A 17,795-nucleotide genomic window follows, 5' to 3' on the forward strand; every position below is an offset into this window, starting at 1 on the left:
ATTATATTTCTGAAAGGAGTAATAAAAATAAGCCATCCAAACTGTTTAATAAAAATCTAGATGATCCACTTCTGCCCTAGGACAGTGGGTAACATCTTTTTGGAGAAGGTGGGTGGGGCTTTTGCACGGAACACACGTGCCTGGATGACTTCTGCATTCATTTTCTTCTCTCATTTTTGTCCAATGTGATTTCAGGATCTTCCTTTAAAACCCTTTCCTTTGGCGATCTTTCCTTTGGCCATCTCCCTCAGTGAGCGCAAACAGTGGACTCTGGTATGCTGTTAACTGGTATGTTGTTCTGAGAGTAAATGAATGAGGCATAGGACACCTCTGATGGATACACGATCCTCCTTTCCTAAAGGGCGGGGGGGGGGGGCTCCCGGGAGAAAAAGGTGCCCACGAGCCTCATTCCTTCTTCAGGCTGCTCAGCACCCTCGGAAATGCCGGGATTTTCAAGACTGATACGCAGGCTGGGCTATCTCCAGAGCCGGGAAAGTTCTGTTTTTGTTTTTAACGTTTGTCTTTCTCTCACTTTCCTGCCAACCCTGGACCAGGATCTACGGTTTGTTGGGAGGGGTTTGGGGATTTTGGAAAGGCTGGGAATTACTTCCTGAAAGATAAAATACAGACCCAAAAAAGTGGTCTTGGCACACACTTAGAGCTGGAAATATACAGTTGTTTTTTTTTTTTTTAAAGGTCATTAAAATGGTAAATAGGTTTCAACAGATGGCTTCCACATAGCAACGGAAAGCCCAGGCAAGGACTTCGGGGTTAAATCTCATATTTTAGTCACCTGGGACCAGCTTATTATTCCAGAAAACCAAACATCTATAAAGTTGACAGCTAACGTGGACCCCTTGAAGGCTGGCTGCCTGCAGATAACGACCTAGGGAACTGAAAGTCACTTTTTCGACACCTGTCGACGGCGCGGCTTAGGCTTACCCAGGCTAGAGGGCTGTGATAACCAGGAACCTGTATTACTGATGGGCCAGGACTTTTATACTCAGTATGTGTGCTGGCTTTAGATTTTTTTAGACTCATTTGAACATTTAATGCTTCTCAATTAAAGTGATTTCCTGGAGTGGATGCCAAGCTCCGTTTAGAACGCGCATTAACCACTTTCTGCATCGGTAGTTAAAGGCACTGAGGGATTTAAACAGCAATCCACAAGTCTGTTCAGTTAAGGTTTGGCGGAATAAAGCAGATTATAAACAATAATATATGTCTTTCTCTTCTTTTTTTGGAAGGGTTCCAAACTCACAAGCGGAGCTAAAGTGCTATAAACATAGCCAGGACCGAGCTCCGCGCTCTACAAATGAGCTCCGTGAAAGCCATGGGCAGGGGTGCTGCCACTCTCTGTCCTCTGTGTGAGCCTGTGCGTGTACTTTAAGAGAGCTTTTTATTATACAAAGTGTCCATCAACTGAACTCACTTTCTAAATATGAAAATGGAAGCCGGGATTGCTACACAAGTGAGAGGAAAAATAAATCCTGGCTGCGGGAGGGAGGATGAAATTGTTGTCGCTGCCTCGGGCAGCCCTGTGGGGCGTAGTGCTCCAGTCCCAGTGCTCTCACAGAGCCCCGGCGTAAGCCACTGCAGGCCCGAGTTCGAGGCTCCACAGGGCATATCCCTACCGATAAGAGACACCCACACGGAGGGGACTGAGTTCCACCAGGAGGCAAATGAATGTGGTGAGGGGCAGCTCCTGGGATGTTTCCCATCTGGTTTTCAACCTCACGACTCTATCGCAAACTCATGTTCTTTCCTTCTAAGGCCATGTAGGAAGAATATCAGAAAGGAAGTTTCTGTCTTGAGTACAAACTAGCACGTACCTTATAAATAGCCCGATCTAGTTTTGGGGGCCTGGAGGGCCCTATTGCTGGAGGAAGGGACACACCTTTGGAAGTGACTTCAGTATGTGAATCCCCAAAGAAGAGACAGTAAAAAATGTTAAGATAATGACATTTATAATTGTGCCATGAAAAGTGATATAACAAAACACAGGAAAGAAAATTTTGAAGAACTTATATATAAAAGTAAAAATAGTAAGAAATAAAGAGCCACAAATTCCCAATAACTACTGGTAAACAGACCGTTAAGTTCTGCTTTTCAGAGAGGAGCACGACAATATTTCAAGGATAAGGGAATGAAGATGAGGTTAGCTAGCTTTTCCTGTTCAGTCCTTTAGTGTAATGCCTACTAATGCATATTTGAAAAATTGGTCACACTTGGTGCATAAGCAACATCAGGTGATGAGAACAAGGAAGCTGATTACTATTATCAGCCTGATAATCACTCTACTTTGACCCAAAATCTCCCTGATGAAGGGGCTGTGAAAGGATACTAAAATAACTGAAGATGCTTATGGTAAAGCTCCAATAAGGATCGTAATTTTCAAGTCACGTGATTATAACAGACTGCACTGAATGCTTTTTTATGTCATTAAGGACAAACTCCGACGTGTAGCTACAAGATCCATGAAGAGGCTGGATTATTAATGTACCTGTGAGTATGGCTGTTTGTTTCCACAGTGGTTTATCCTGATAACGTGGTGCAGGGAAAACTTTTTGGCCTGGTATCAAGAGGATAATCACCCTGATTCTGAAAAAAAAAAAAAAAAAAATAAGATCATGTAGATTGAAGCGCTTTACCTATAAAAAGATGAGCATTCTTACTATTTCTACTTACAGAACCTCAGATGATTTCCCTAACAGTTCTGAGTTTCAATTCCCTCATTTGCAAAACAGAAAATGCCAATTATTTCTACTTTTACGATTATTCTGAGGTTCAGTTAAGATGCTTGTGCAGAGTCTTGTACAAAAGTTGTAATTACTGTTATGTCCTTGAAGTTAAGAAGTATTGATTGTAAGACACAGTTTACGTATCCCTAACCAAAAAAAAAAAAAAAAAAAATTTGCCTTAGAAAGGATCAAATACAGTGTGCTAACAACAATTAAAGCATTTCATCCAAAATACCTTATAGGATTTGGGATTTGAGATTCACTCACAAATATATATATATATATATTTTTAAAGATTTTATTTATTTGACAGAGAGAAATCACAAGTAGGCAGAGAGGCAGGCAGAGAGAGAGGAGGAAGCAGGCTCCCCGCGGAGCAGAGAGCCCGATGCGGGGCTCGATCCCAGGACCCTGAGATCATGACCCGAGCCGAAGGCAAAGGCTTTAACCCACTGAGCCACCCAGGCGCCCCTCACTCACAAATATTTAAACTCAGTATGTTTATTGCTAAATCGTGGCTGGTAGGTTACATACCTATTCTGTGATAAACATTTATTTATGAAGGGGGTTTTGGGGACACTTGAAGCTTGATGAAAACTTTCATGTTTCAATGTTAAATGTTAAATAAACATTTGAAAGTCTTCATGTTCAGCTGAAGCATGTATTAGCCTGGGCACTAACCCCTTCTGCCACCCAAGCTCAGCTCTGCTGTCATCATGCTCCTTGCTCATTAATTCCCAGAGACGCTGCACTGTACACAGAGTAATAACCCACAGCCAAGCAGTTACACCTGGCAGGAAGCTAAGAAGTACCTACTTAATAGAAAGGTTCATTTGATTATAGCAACCTTATAGTTGGAAAATGCTGAAACATTAAAAAAAAAAGATAAAATAGATACAGTTCTAGGTATTATATTTTGGTTGTTATCCTTCTACCTGATAAGCCTAAGAGATAACAAGATATGGCCAATTGGCTGACTTCTTATATCTTTATTTGAGCCATAGTTGCAGTAGGTTTAAAAGATTTAGTTTTTCCTGAGGTGCCTGGGTGGCTCAGACATTAAGCGTCTGCCTTGGGCTTCAGATGCCCAGTCCTGGGATCCAGCCCCGCATTGGGCTCCCTGCTCAGTGGGGAGACTGCTTCTCCCGCTCCCAGTTCTTCTGCTTGTATTCCCTTTCTCGCTGTGTCTCTATCAAATAAATAAATAAAAATCTTTAAAAAAGTTTAGTTTTTCCTAAGTAATTTATGAATTTCTATGAGACTTTTCAAGGTACCTCACGCAATATCTTGAGATAACTTCAGGTAATTCTAAATATCCATGATAACGGGAAAAGGGAATGACAGTGGCCTAGAACAGTGTCTGTCGTTCAGCAGTCTCTCAAAAAAAAATATCTGTGGATTGAATGGAAGAAGAGCTTTCAAACTTTACATGAGTTTTGTAGTCTAACAGACAGTAGACTTGGTCCTAAGTGTGGCTCTACTGATCTTCTGTGATCTTGGGCAATTTAAGTAACCTGCTTGTATCTTCAATTCACCCTTATTTAAAAAGCCTAAATAAACACCTGTGCTACCTACTTGACAGGATTACTAGGGAGGGATGACAGATTAAATAATACCCATGAAGCGCTCTGAAACTCAAAACACTAAATGCGTGTGAAAAGACATCACTAGTCACAGACTTGAACACATGGGCTCATTTCTGTCCTGCAGCAAAATCAGAGGTCAAAGAGGTCAGAGTCCAGCTTTTTGGCCACTGTCTCTTTAAAAATTTCGCCACATGGTGATCAGTGATAAAACTGCTGGATACCATGGACTTGGTCAGCGGCTCAAAACAACAACAACAACAACAAAACCCACACAAACAATAAAAAAAAGCTTCTCATTCTTTCAGATAGGCATGGCAACACCCCGTATCGCTTGGTAGGAGCACTTAGAACTATGAAAATAGGGTCAATCAACAAAAGATTTCTCATTCTTGAGATACTGTAACAAGTAGTCAGGAAAAAGGGCTCTCAGTGGGAACCACAGACCCATGGAGAGTCCACAGACGGGCTTCAGATCTGTGAACGTTTCAAAGTTCCATGCACAACACTGTATTCTAGGGAACAGGTTCATAATTTTTCAGTGTCCTGGAACTCCCCAAGAGTGAAAAACACTGATTTCGTAGACTCAGGCAAGCGTTCTGAAAGATAGCAATGATCCAAGTATTTTTGTCTCCTCTTTAAGGATTATTTACATGATTCTCTTTTTATTCCTCATTTTTCACTAGCGTGTACCAAAACCTACTGTGAAAGGGGGGCCTGGGTGGCTCAGTTGTTAAGCGTCTGCCTTTGGCTTGGGTCATGATCCCAGGGTCCTGGGATCGAGCCCCGCATTGGGCTCTCTGCTCAGCAGGGAGCCTGCTTCTCCCTCTGCCTGCTCTGCCTGCGGCTCCCCCTGCTAGTGCTCTCTCTCTGACAAATAAATAAATAAATAAAATCTTAAAAACAAACAAACAAACTACTGTGAAGGCAATCAGCCCTCTTACATTAGTTGGTGGAGACCAAAGCGAACGATGGTCATGAATAAAAAATAAAGAGTCGCTAGTGTTCTGATCACAGTATCTTTGGAAAAGAAGAAAAAAAAGCAACAAAGTTCCTTTTGCGGTTTTTGGGGACATAGGAAAATGGGGCTAGGTTAAGTTTTTATGTGTAGACGTACATCTACAGAGGTGGCCTGAAGATAGGAAAAATTATCTTCTTGAGAACTGAGAATGAGGTAAGAGTAGAAAGGCAATCTATAAACAGTCTAGAAAATTCAAGTGCAAAGTAGCAAAATGTAACCACTCCTAACTCAGACAAATGTCTTTAGTTATCCTCTGCTTTACGACCTCTCCTCTAGCTGAACTAGTTTCCAGCTTGAGAACACAGTGGAGACTCAATTCTTAAAATACTATGTACGATAAAAATAACAAATCAGGGGCACCTGGGTGACTCAGTGGGTTAAAGCCTCTACGTTCAGCTCAGGTCATGATCCCAGGGTCCTGGGATCGAGCCCCGCATCGGGCTCTCTGCTCAGCAGGGAGCCTGCTTCCCCCTTTCTCTCTGCCTGCCTCTCTGCCTACCTGTGATCTCTGTCTGTCAAATAAATAAATAAAATCTTAAAAAAAAAAAATCAAAGAGTTTCGACCATGAGTGAAGTAAATCGAGTTCCAATCCCTGTAAATTTTAGGGAAAAATAAGCAACAATTATTTTGAAATACCTGCTGTGTCATGACCAGAAATGAACCTCCAGGAAAAGGTTTTCTATGATATTTTAAATTACTAATGGGCTTGAACATTACTAATCTGTCTAGGAAAAAAAAAAGTTATGCGTAGTGGAACCAAAGTTATGCTAAATTAAATTATGTCCTGCTTTTATCCTGCTGAACTATATGAAGAGATCTGGGGAGGTTAGCTGCTTTCTGCCCCAGTAAATTTGTGTTCTTTGCTTGGTGGGAATTATTGCAGCTTTTGCCAACAGAACTCATGATCTGGCTGAAGTGTGATGCGCTACATAGTAATTCAATAATTTAAGGGGAATGAAAACAAACCAAAATCCAGTTTTCTGACATTTCTGCATGAAATCTTCCCCTCAAGCCACAGGGAGATGCACCACACATTGTCATGATAGGGAGGCTTTCGAAAATTCAAGTACCAGTGACAAAAGAATAGAGAATTTGGCAAACGATTTTAGAACACACTTGAAAATGTAAAGCTGATGACTGATTTTAGTGACAGCTTTGAATGTAAATTTGAAATCCTCAAAATAAAATTAATAAAAAACAAGCTATATTCTTTGCGTAAAAACATTCTGTATAGTTTCTGATGTGCCAAAACAGGTTATAAAAAAACTTCTCAGAAATTTTAGGGTCGGGGTGCCTGGGTGGCTCAGTTAGGTGAGTGTCTGACTCTTGATTTTGATTCAGGTCATGATCTCAGGGTCACAGGATCGAGCCCTGAGGGCTCTGCACTCAGCAGGGGGGGAGGGGTCTGCTTGAGATTCTCTCTCCCTTTGTCCCTCCCTCTGCCCCTGCCCTTCTGCACTCTTTCATTCTCTTTCTAAAATAAATAATCTTTTTTTTTTTTAAAGATTTTATTTATTATTTGACAGAGAGAGACACAGCAAGAGAGCGAACACAAGCAGGGGACATGGGAGAGGGAGAAGCAGGCTTCCGGCCGGGCAGGGAGCCCGATTTGGGGCTTGATCCCAGGACCCTGCAGTCATGACCTGAGCCAAAGACAGACAATTAATGACTGAGCCACCCAGGCGTCTCTAAAATAAATAATCTTAAAAAAAAAAATTAAGGTCAAGTTACAAAAGAGAAATGAGAAAAGGAGCTCCTTGATAGCTTCCTGCTTAGATAACTACTCTGTAAATCTGAAATGTCTTAAACACTTTTTGATTTGCTAATGTCCTAAAAATGCACAAAGCACTATTAATGAAAGCTGTATGCAACATCTTGGTCACTTTTACTGTAACTAATGAATAATGTTTGTTAAAACACAACTAATGGGGTACATGAGAGAGTTTTGCTTAATAGCAGGTTGCAATGTGGCTGGGATTATGGGAAGAGAACAGATAATGAATAGAAAGTTCTACCAGAATCACAGTAATGTTTCAGTATGTACTAACATGCACATCACTTCCACAGATAATTAAGAAACCATTTAAAGAATGAATAGTCTTGGTGAATGGTTTTGGTTTACATCTCGGAAAATAAGAACTCAGCTTAGAAAAATCACAAAATAAGCAGCATTCATATGCCTCATTTCTGCTCTGAAGGGGCGTGTTCCAGGACAGTTTAGGTGGAGCTAATGAGGACTGTGTCCACCGTCCAGGGCTCCCCTAAGCAGGTTTATGACTTTTCTTAATATTGACACATTGGAAAAATTATCTTCAAACAGTCCTCTTTCCATCTCAAATCATCTTACTTCATTTCTCTTCCTGTGACAACTATCTACTTTCCTTACACAATAAGAGATGTCACGGAATTTCCCAGATGGAGTTCTTGAAGATTAAAGGGGAAAACCCAGAGAGGGAGCCAATTTCAACAGTGGCATATTTTGTCTATTCTTTAAAGAAACACTGTGGTGTACTTGTCTGTGTTTTTAATTTAAAATAAATAAATAAATAAATAAAAGCTCTCCTGGTACCCAGAAATAACTACAATCACAGCTAAGCATTAGGGCATTATGGGCTGTTTCCCATTTCAAACAGGCCTCATAGTTTGGGTCTGAGGCCATTTCCAGAGACTACTGCTGCAGGCCATGGGGAGGGGAGGGGGGACATTAGAGCCAATTAAAAGGTTGCTAGGGAAATCCCTCCCCATTTGATGAAGGTGAGTTTAAGGAACCGTGACCTAAACAGTGAAGTCTCTGGAATCTGTGCGTTGATCCTGAAGTGAGGGTGTTGAATCTTATTCTAAAATGCCCAAGATTTTGAGGTTTTCAGTAAATCTGGTTATTCTTCTAATTTCTAGACCCCTTTTAGGACAAAATTCTACCCTTTTTTGCTTGCTTTTTCTTAACACCCCTTTCTTCTCTATCTTCTCAATTCCGTCTGCCAAAAAGAGGAGACATTTTAGTCCCTATTCAGAGCAGCCGTGAAAACGCCACAGAATCATTTGCTCTCTACCATACTGGGATTTCATGCAACTTTCCTAATTGTCAGTGTAGCACTGTCGGTCATATTTTGCTTCTGCAGGTTTTTTTTTTAAAGAGCAGCCATGTTTAATATTGTGAAATACGATGTGTCTCCTCCTTGCCCCACCCTCCAGAGCAGTGATAAATTTCCGCGCACGCTCAGCAGAATTGGATTGTGTTACGCACAGTACACATGTTCATCACCAAAACTGTACTTGCTGGAATGGATGCAAGGAGAATGAATTGCTGAGACTTCAAAATCTTAGTTCCTCAGAACTGATTTTATTAGCCAATGTATACCAAAGATGGTGGTAAAAGAAGTATTATTTTTTGCAGTTTTCCTTCATCACTGAAGCCCTCTGATGTTACAGACTGTGGTTTTCCAGTCTTCGATTAAGCCTTGCCCGTCGTGTGCTGCTGCAACACCAAAGATACAGCTTTGCAACCTGTCACCTCTTCTGGCAGGCAGCCGTCCTGGTCTCGGAGGGTGGGGTCAGCGCCGGACTGGAGCAGCAGCTCCACAATGTCCAAAAACTCACAGGCAGCAGCTGACAGGAAAATCGACAAACAGGAAAACAAGGTTACCGTGAGACAAAGAGAAACGACTGTACTCCCGCAGGAAAGGCAAGTGCTGAGCAGGGAGAGATCCTGAACAATGAGAAATGTTACAGGGGCTGGTGGGTGACCGGGCCTTGTGATGAGAACTGGGCCATGAAAGTGCATTTTCAAGGGTTAGGAAAATCGAGTCTACCTTTTTTCATTGCCCAGAAGCAAACAAACACATTTTCAGAACTGTGAGGTTTTTAGAGTATCTTAAGAATGAGATGAGGGAAAGAACAAAAACAGTGCTAATGTATTACTTTGATCAGAATAATGTTAGGTTTATAGGCTAGGTCAAAAGGCAAAAATGTTGTAAATGTAAAAGGAAAGATTTCGTTTCATCTTTGAAGAGGGGGTTAAATGGGTAATTAACTAAACCTAAAAATTTGCAAATGAAAAAAAAAAACCTGGCCTAGTCATCAGACCATCCCTCTACAGAACTTTCATTTATTTAAAAAAAATAACAAATGACTCCAATCACACAAGGCACAGGAAGGGGACATGGACCTACAGATGTGGAGACTCACTATGAAGATGGCACGTATCGCCCCCAGGAAGGACACACAGACCAAAGGGCTAGAACAGACAGCCACCTACGCTCTCGCACATACAAAGAAATGATTTATGTCAATGCTGGCATCGCGGATCAGCAAGGAGACAGAGATGCATTCATTCAGATGCACTGAAACAACTGGGCTAAAGGCAAAAACAGGCATTTTATACAGGATGAAACAGAAATGGCAATAAACATATGAAAAGATGAATAACCACATTAGTAGTTAGGGAAATTAAAATTAAAACTCGGAGATATCACTTTGTATCCAGCAGATAGGTGGAAATTAAGAACAGACAATAAGAAGCTACAGAAGAGGGCTGCGACAGGGGACGCTGCCCTCCACATGGCCTGAGTGCATGCTGGTGGTCACTAGGGACAACAGTTTGTGTGCTGAACCTAACACACGTGGGCCCTGCACTCAGCCATCCCACTCCTACTTACATACTCTAGAGAAACTTGTACGTGTGCTCTCTAGGTGATGTTTGCAAGAACGTGTGTAGCAGCGCTATTCGTAATAGACCCCAAAGGTCAACAACCCAAATGGCCATTAAGAATAACATGGGAGGGGCGCCTGGGTGGCTCAGTGGGTTAAAGCCTCTGCCTTCGGCTCAGGTCATGATCCCAGGGTCCTATGATAGAGCCCCGCATCGGGATCCCTGCTCAGCGGGGAGCCTGCTTCCCTTCCTCTCTCTCTGCCTGCCTCTCTGCCTACTTGTGATCTCTGCCTGTCAAATAAATAATAAATAAAATCTTAAAAAAAAAAAAAAAGAATAACATGGGAAGGGGCACCTGGGTGGCTCAGTCATTAAGCAGCAGGCTTCAGGTCAGGTCATGATCCCAAGGTCCTGGGATCGAGCCCCGTATCTGACTCCCTGCTCTTAGGGAAGCCTGCTTCTCCCTCACCTACTCCTGCTGCTTCTGTTCCCTTTCTCGCTGTGTCTCTTTCCAATAAATAAATAAAGTCTTAAAAAAAAAAAGAAGAATATGTGAAAATAAAACACTGTTTACTTCTTCAATAAAATACTATACAACACTGAAAACTAATGAACAATAGTTTTACAGATGAGAGAGCCTCCAGAACATAACGTTGAAGGAAAGAGATGAGTCAGAAAAATACATACAGTGTGGTTCCACTTAAACAAAAATTAAAAAATAGACCAAACTAAACACCATTGTTCAGAAAGACAAATATGCAGTGAAACTACAAAGGAAATCATTAATATAAAATTTGGGATAGTGTTAATCTTGGGGAGAGGGGATGGAGGGAAGGCCATGTGACTGGAGAGGCACACCCAGGAGGTTCCAAAGATACTGGCAATGTTGCATTTCTTAAGCTAGGTGGTGGATACATTTTTTTCAAGTTACATTTTAAATTCTTCATATACATTTTATATACTCTTTCATAGGGTGATAGAACAGCAACAGCAAAAAGTCAAAAGAGAAAAGAAAAACAGGGAAAGAAGGGTAAGGAGTTTGATTCAAAGGTCACTTTACTGAGCACATGCTACAGCTGTCCTATCGAGGATGCATTAAGATTCTTGTTCTGCGGAACTTATGAAAAAGCTGTGAGGCTAATATGTAAATCGGGCACTCAACACAAAAGAGTAACGTGCGCGTGCGTGTGCAGACACACACACACACACACACACACACACACACACACACACACACACGTTCCTGCAAAGAAGTGGGGGTTGCGGTGGGTGGAGAAGTTGAGGGATCAGGAAAGACACAAGTAGGTGGTACGTAAGCTGAGCTCTAAAGGACAGAGTAAAATTCCAGGTAACCGGAGACAGAAAGGCATCGTGGAGAGAAAACATCACCAACAGAGGGCGGGCTCTGGGAAAAGCAGAGGGGGCAGACCTGAGTCAAACCGTGCAGGGCTGCGAGAGCCCTAGGAAGCCATGCTGAGAAGTGTGGTTTTGAGTCCTCCAGGCAAGTCTGCATTTATAAGGAAGGAAGTGGCATAATTTGGCCTCTGTGCACGGATGATATTCTAAAAAGAGTGACTTGGGCAGCCCAGAAATTTGTGGCAGGCAGATGAACGAGGAGACTATGACTGACTACTGTAGGAGGCCTGAAATTTGCCAGCGTCAGCATGAACGTAAAAGGACTGAACAGGAGCCACTGAAATTCTTGTGGACGGGACACAGCAAGTACTGGGCAGACTTTGAAAAAATGTTCATGAACACTAAATTTAATAATTAATGACGCTGATAGAATGTTATATTTACAGTTAAACATTTAGTTATTATTTTTCAATTTTCTTTTTGTTTTTTTTTTTTGGAACAAGAAATATTTATTTTAGGTTTCAAACATTTTTAGAGGTTTTTGAAAAGCCCAGAGGCCCACCACTTGTGATCAATAATAAATGAATGAATAAAATGGCCCAAGTTTTTCTATACTTGATATGAAACTCAGATACCATAAGGAAATTTAATGATACTTCTGAATTCATAGAAACCTAAAATTGATAAATTTGAACACATAAAAATTTAAAACAGCTATACCACACACACACACACACATACACACACACACACACTACGATATATAATGGTAAATCATAAACTAGGAAACATTCACATATATAACACATACAAGAGCTAATAACCTTAATATTTAAAAAGCATTAACAAATCAAAAGAACAGGCACAGTTGTCTGAGTGTCTCAGTAGGTTAAGTGCCTGAGTTTTGATTTTGGGTCAGGTCATGATCTTGGGGTTGTGAGATCAAGCCCTATGTCAGGCTCCATGCTGGGCGTGGAGCCTCCTTAAGGTTCTTTCTCTCCCTCTCCTTCTGCTCCTCCCCCCACTCTCTTAAAAAAAGAAAAAAGAACAATGGGCAAAAGAATTACAGGAACCAAAGATGACACCCATGTTTTTAGTCTAGAAGACTTGTGCTGTCACTCTCCATCTCAAATAAAAAAAAAAAAAAAGATTTATTTATTTGAGAAAAAGAGCCAGAGGGGAGGGGCAAAGGGAGAGGGAGAAGCAGGTTCCCTTGAGTGGGGGGTCTGATGCAGGGTTCGATCCCAGGACCCTGAGATCATGACCTGAGCTAAAGGCAGTTGGTTAACCAACTGAATCACCCAGGCGCCCCTCAAATAAATAAATACAATCTAAAAAATAAATATACAAGTAACTCTTAAAGCTCAACAATAAGAAAATAAGTAACTAGATTAAAAATTGGGCCAAAGACTTAACTGACACCTCATCATAGAAGATATACAGATGGCAAATAAGCTTATGAAAAGGTATCCCACATCACATCAGAGAAATGTAAATTAAAAGAACAGTGAGATACCACTACACACCTATCAGAATGGCCAAAATGTGGAACACGGCAACATCAAATGCTGGTAACAATGTGGAACAACAGGAACTCACTCAGTGCTGGTGGGAATGCAGAAGGGTACAGCCAGTTGGAAGACAGTGTGGTGGTTTCTTACAAAATGAAATACATACACCCTTACCATATGATCCAGCAACCATGCTCCCAGTGTCTACCCAAGGGAGCTAAAAACCTATGTCCACTCAAAAACCTGCACATGAATGTTCATAGCAGCTTAAATCATCATTGCCAAAACTCGAAGCAATCAAGATGTCCTTCAGTAGGGGAATGGGTATATAAGCTATGGTACATCTATCTAGACAGTGCAGTATTACTTAACACTAAAAGGAAATGAGCTATCAAGCTATCAAAGGACATGGAGAAACCTTAAATGCATATTACTAAGTGAGAGAATCCAATTTGAAAAGGTTACCTACTGTATGATTCCAACAATATGAACATTCTGGAAAAGGCAAAACTATGGAAATAGTAAAAAGATCAGTGGTTGCCAGAGGCTGGAGATGAGGGAGGGATAAACAGGCAGAACACAGTAGATTTTTAGGGCAGTGAAAATACTCTGGATGGTATCATAATGACAGATACATGTCATTTTATACTTATCCATCCATAGAATATACAATGCCAAGAGTGAATCATAATGTAAACTTTGGGTGTTTTACAATATGATAATAATTTTATGGTATGCAGGTTCATCAACTGTAACAAACATACCAATCTGATGAGGGATGTTGATAATGAAAGAGTATGAGAACTGCTTGTTGTGAGGAAAAACTCTCACACATGGTGACCAGAAGTGAAGTGTGGTGGTGTGAGGGTACAGGAGAGACACACAGGGAGTGTCTCTGTTCTTTAGAGGGAGGCTATCCATGGGGTGAGGGGTATATGGAAAATCTCTATACCTTTCCCTCAATTTTGCTGTGAACCTACAACTGCTCTAAAAGTCCTAACCCACCAAGCACTTGTAATTGGGTCTATTTCTAGGTTATCTATGTTTCACTGATTTACACACCTATCCTTATATTAATGCTGCAGTGTCTTGATGTTTGTATAAGTCCTGAAGTAAGGGTATGTCCTCCATCTGGCTCCTTTCTTTTTCCATACAACTCTTAGAATAAGCTTGTAAATTTTTTTCAGAAAGTCCTGTTGGAATTTTGATTGGGAGTGCATATAGATCAATTTGGGGAGAATGGAGATCTTAACAGCATTAAGTCTTTTGGCCCATACACAGTAGTAGGCTGGCCACTTATTTCTTCCTCCTAAATGCATCTGCCTTTTACTCCTTTCTTTTGCCTTAATGCACTGGCTAGAACTTCCAGTATGATATTGAATCAAAGGGGAGAGTAGACATCTCTGCCTTGTTCCCAGTTAGAAGGAGAGCATTCAGCCTTTTGCCATTAAGAATGTTAGCTATCAATTACTTCAGGTTGAGAAAGTTCCCTTCTATTCCTCTTTTGCTGCATTTTTTTTTTAATCATGAAGGGAAGTTGAATTTTATCAATTGTTTTCCCTATATACATGGAGATGATCGTATGTTTTGTTTTGGTTTTGATCTGTTGATATGGTGAAATACAATGATTTTCAAGTGCTGAACCAACCTTGCATTCCTGGGATAAAGATATTGGAGTATGATTTATTATTTTTTTGTATATTGCTGGGTTCACTTCACTAATATTTTATTAAAGATGTTTGCATTGGGGTGCCTGTGGGCTCAGTCAGTTGAGCGTCCCAACTCTTGGTTTCAGGTCCAGGGTCATGAGATAGAGCCTGCTGTTGGGCTCCATGCTCAGCAGGAAATCTGCTTGAGATTCTCTCCCTCCCTCAGCCCCTCCCTCTGGTTCATGTTTTCTCTCAGAATTAAAAAAAAAAAAAAAAAAAAAAAGATGTTTGCATCTGTATTCATGGAAGATATTGGCCTGCAGTTTTCTTTTCCTCTAGAGTCTTTTTCTGGTTTTGGTATTAGGGTAATGTCAGCCTCATAGAATGAACTGGACAGCATTCTGTCTTTTATTTTCTGATAGAGTTAATGTGTAGAATTAGTTTTATTTCTTCCTTAAACATCTAGTAGAATGCATCAGTGAAGCAGTCACGGCCTGGCGATTTTACTGTGGAAAAGATTTTAGCTCCAAATTCAGTGTCTTTAATAGATGATATACGGTTACCTAGGTTATCAATTTCTTTTGAGTTTGTGCCTTTAAGAAAGGTGTCAATTTCCTCTAAGTTATCTAATTTATTGCTATGAAGTTATTCACAATGTCCCATTATTTGCTTCATAATATCTGTATGATCTATTATGTCTCCTTTTCATTCCTGAAATTGGTAATTTGTTTCTTTTTTAAAATTATTATTATTTTTTTATTGCTCTGGCTAGGGGTCTATCAGTTTTATTATTTCAAAGGTTTTCAGTGATTTCATGGATTTTCTCATTGATTTCTGGTTTTCTATTTCAATGGTCTCTGTTCTGATCTTATTTTATGCCTACGCTTATCTTGGGCTTAATTTGCTTTCTCTAACCTTTGAAAAATAGAATCTTAGGTCATTGACTTGAGAGCTTTCTTCTTTTCTAATAAAAGCATTTAATTTCCCTCTAAACACTGCTCTAGCTGCATCCCCAAATTCTGATAAGAGTGTTCTGCTTTTCATTCAGTTTTAAAATATTTTGTAATTTCCATTGGAATTTCGTTTTTGACCTAAGAGTTCCTTAGAAGTGTGTTTAGGTTTCTGACAGTTGTGGGGGCAGGACAGTTTCCAGATACGTGTCTGTTACTGATTTCTAATTTAATTCTGTGGTGATCACAGAGCAAACTTTGTATGATTTTAAAAATATTTGTTGAAGTCTGTTTTATGGCCTGGAGTATGGTCTATCTTGGTAAGTGTTCCATGTGTACTTGAAAGTATTCTGTTTCTTAGATGGAGTGTTCTGTAGATGGCCTAAGGATCTAAAGTTGATAATTAAGTCAAGTTGGTAGATTGTATTGTTCAATTCTTCCATATCCTTGCTGAATTTTTATCCACTTGCTCTATCCATTACTGATTTATAGCCGGACAGTGAGGTTTTTTTTTCCTTGCTACTCTGTGTCTCGTAATTTTTGATTGAATGCAGAACACTGTAAGGTCACAGGGTAGTGGAAGCTACACTAAATAACAGTATTCACACCCAGAAAAACCTAAGACTCTTTCGCTGTCATGCGGTTGGAATGGGTGCTGAATCTGTCTGGTCTGCAGCTGAACCGGGTCTGGGTTTTGCAATTGCTAGAGGTGACTTCAGGACATCACACACGCTGGAGATTCCGTCACACACTGGAGATTCCCTCTGGCTGTGGGCTGCTGCTACCTTACGTTTAGCGTGTGGCCACAGGTGCCAGGGCTTTGTTTGTTTGTTTTCCCAGTGTTCTTGCTCCACCGTCAGCTTTAGGAGACTCTGCATCTGCTACAGAGGGAGCCTCTCTGCACTCTTGCTCCTTCCCCATCAGCAGCAGAGCTGTTGCCTACTGCTCAGTCTCACGGTGGGAGTGGAATGGAGTTCTTTGTCCTTCCGGGCTGGTCCCAGTCTTAGGCAGAGGTGGGGATTTCTCAGTGTTCCTGCATTCCTGCCCCACCCACCCCCAAACGTACAAAACACCACCTTGTGTGAGGGAAGAATGTCCTAGGAGGAACAGAGTTTTGTGCCCTGCTCTCAGTGGCAAGAGATCTCTGTTCTTGGGTCAGAGCAGGGCTCCTTGTCTTTCCCAAGTGGCAGAAAGCTTGCTTTTACTCCTCCTCCCAAAGCAGAGGATATCTGCCCGGACCCAGGGACAGGAGAAGAGGACAGAAAAGTTTTCTGCTCTCCCTGAGAGGCTTTAAGGCATTTTGCTTCACATGAAATAAGGATTCAGGGAAGTGGTAGGATTTCAGGCCTGGGTGACACTGAGAAGGGCTCTCTCTGTTCTCAATTCCTCTATGGTTTTCCTAGTCGGTGAAAAGGGGCATGTGAATGAGGACTCACTCCTCTGGGGTCTGAGGCTCCCGGTTACTGTAGAATGTCACACTAGCTTACTTTAAGAATCTGTTCATTTTAGCCATCTTCTTAGTGCTTTTATGGTGGCTGCCTCCTCCTGGGATGCTCCATCAAAGGTGAAACAGTTTGTGTGTCTCAAAGGGGCTTGTCATTCTTTGGAATCCAGTTTACCTTGCTGCCATGCAACCTCTGCTATCTGAAGGGTTCGAGAAATTACTGATCTTGCAGATTATTTATCCTTTTCTTCTTGTTAGTACGGGAGCATTGTTCTCTTGCACTTCTCTACATTTCAAGGGGAAGTAGGAGTGCTGGGTGGCTCAGCTGGTTAAGTGTCTGCCTTTGGCTTGGGTCATGATCCTGGAGTCCTGGGATCGAGCCCATACTGGGCTCCCTGCTCAGTGGGGAGTCTGCTTCTCCCTCTTCCTCTGTTGCTCCCCCTGCTTGTGCCCTCTCTCTCTGTTAGATGAATAAAATATTTTCAAGTGGAAGTAGAACACTATGGGAGTTAGGTTTGATTTTTTTTTTTTAAGAGTTTACTTATTTGAGAGACAGAGAGAGCACAAGTGGGAAGGGGCAGAGTGGTAGGGAGAAAGAATTTGCAGGGAGCACGGCACCTGCCATGGGGCTTGATTCCATGACAGTGAGACCATGACCTGAGCTGAAACCAAGAGTTGGATGCTTAACTGACCGAGCCATCTGGGCCCCCTGGGAGTTTGGTTTTAGATGATTTAATAGTGATATTTCTTCTTTTGCTCTTTGTTGTTACTCAGATAAGGACAGTTTCTCTGGCTCCCTTCTTTGCTGGTGGCTGCTTCCTCCGAGCTCCCTGCCATAAGCTGTTAAATGGCATAAAGCCGGCAGCCAAACCACCTTGTGATGAGTTATAA

The 17,795-nt window shown here is 41.3% G+C and overlaps 1 protein-coding gene across 1 annotated transcript in view; it reads right to left on the reverse strand.

Annotated features, from left to right (window-relative positions):
* Positions 1-8,667: 8,667 nt before the first annotated feature.
* Positions 8,668-17,795, reverse strand: part of LOC111150826 (acyl-CoA binding domain containing 6) — a 200,649-nt gene continuing 191,521 nt past the window's right edge. The window contains exon 8 of the mRNA XM_022508448.1: positions 8,668-8,952. Coding sequence (XP_022364156.1) covers positions 8,798-8,952 — 155 coding nt within the window. The 3' untranslated portion in view covers positions 8,668-8,797. The remainder of the gene's footprint in view (positions 8,953-17,795) is intronic.

The sequence above is a fragment of the Enhydra lutris genome, unplaced genomic scaffold, assembly GCF_002288905.1.
Source record: "Enhydra lutris kenyoni isolate GAN:26980312 unplaced genomic scaffold, ASM228890v2 scaffoldscaffold24, whole genome shotgun sequence".
In the NCBI taxonomy this organism is placed as follows: Eukaryota; Metazoa; Chordata; class Mammalia; order Carnivora; family Mustelidae; genus Enhydra; species Enhydra lutris.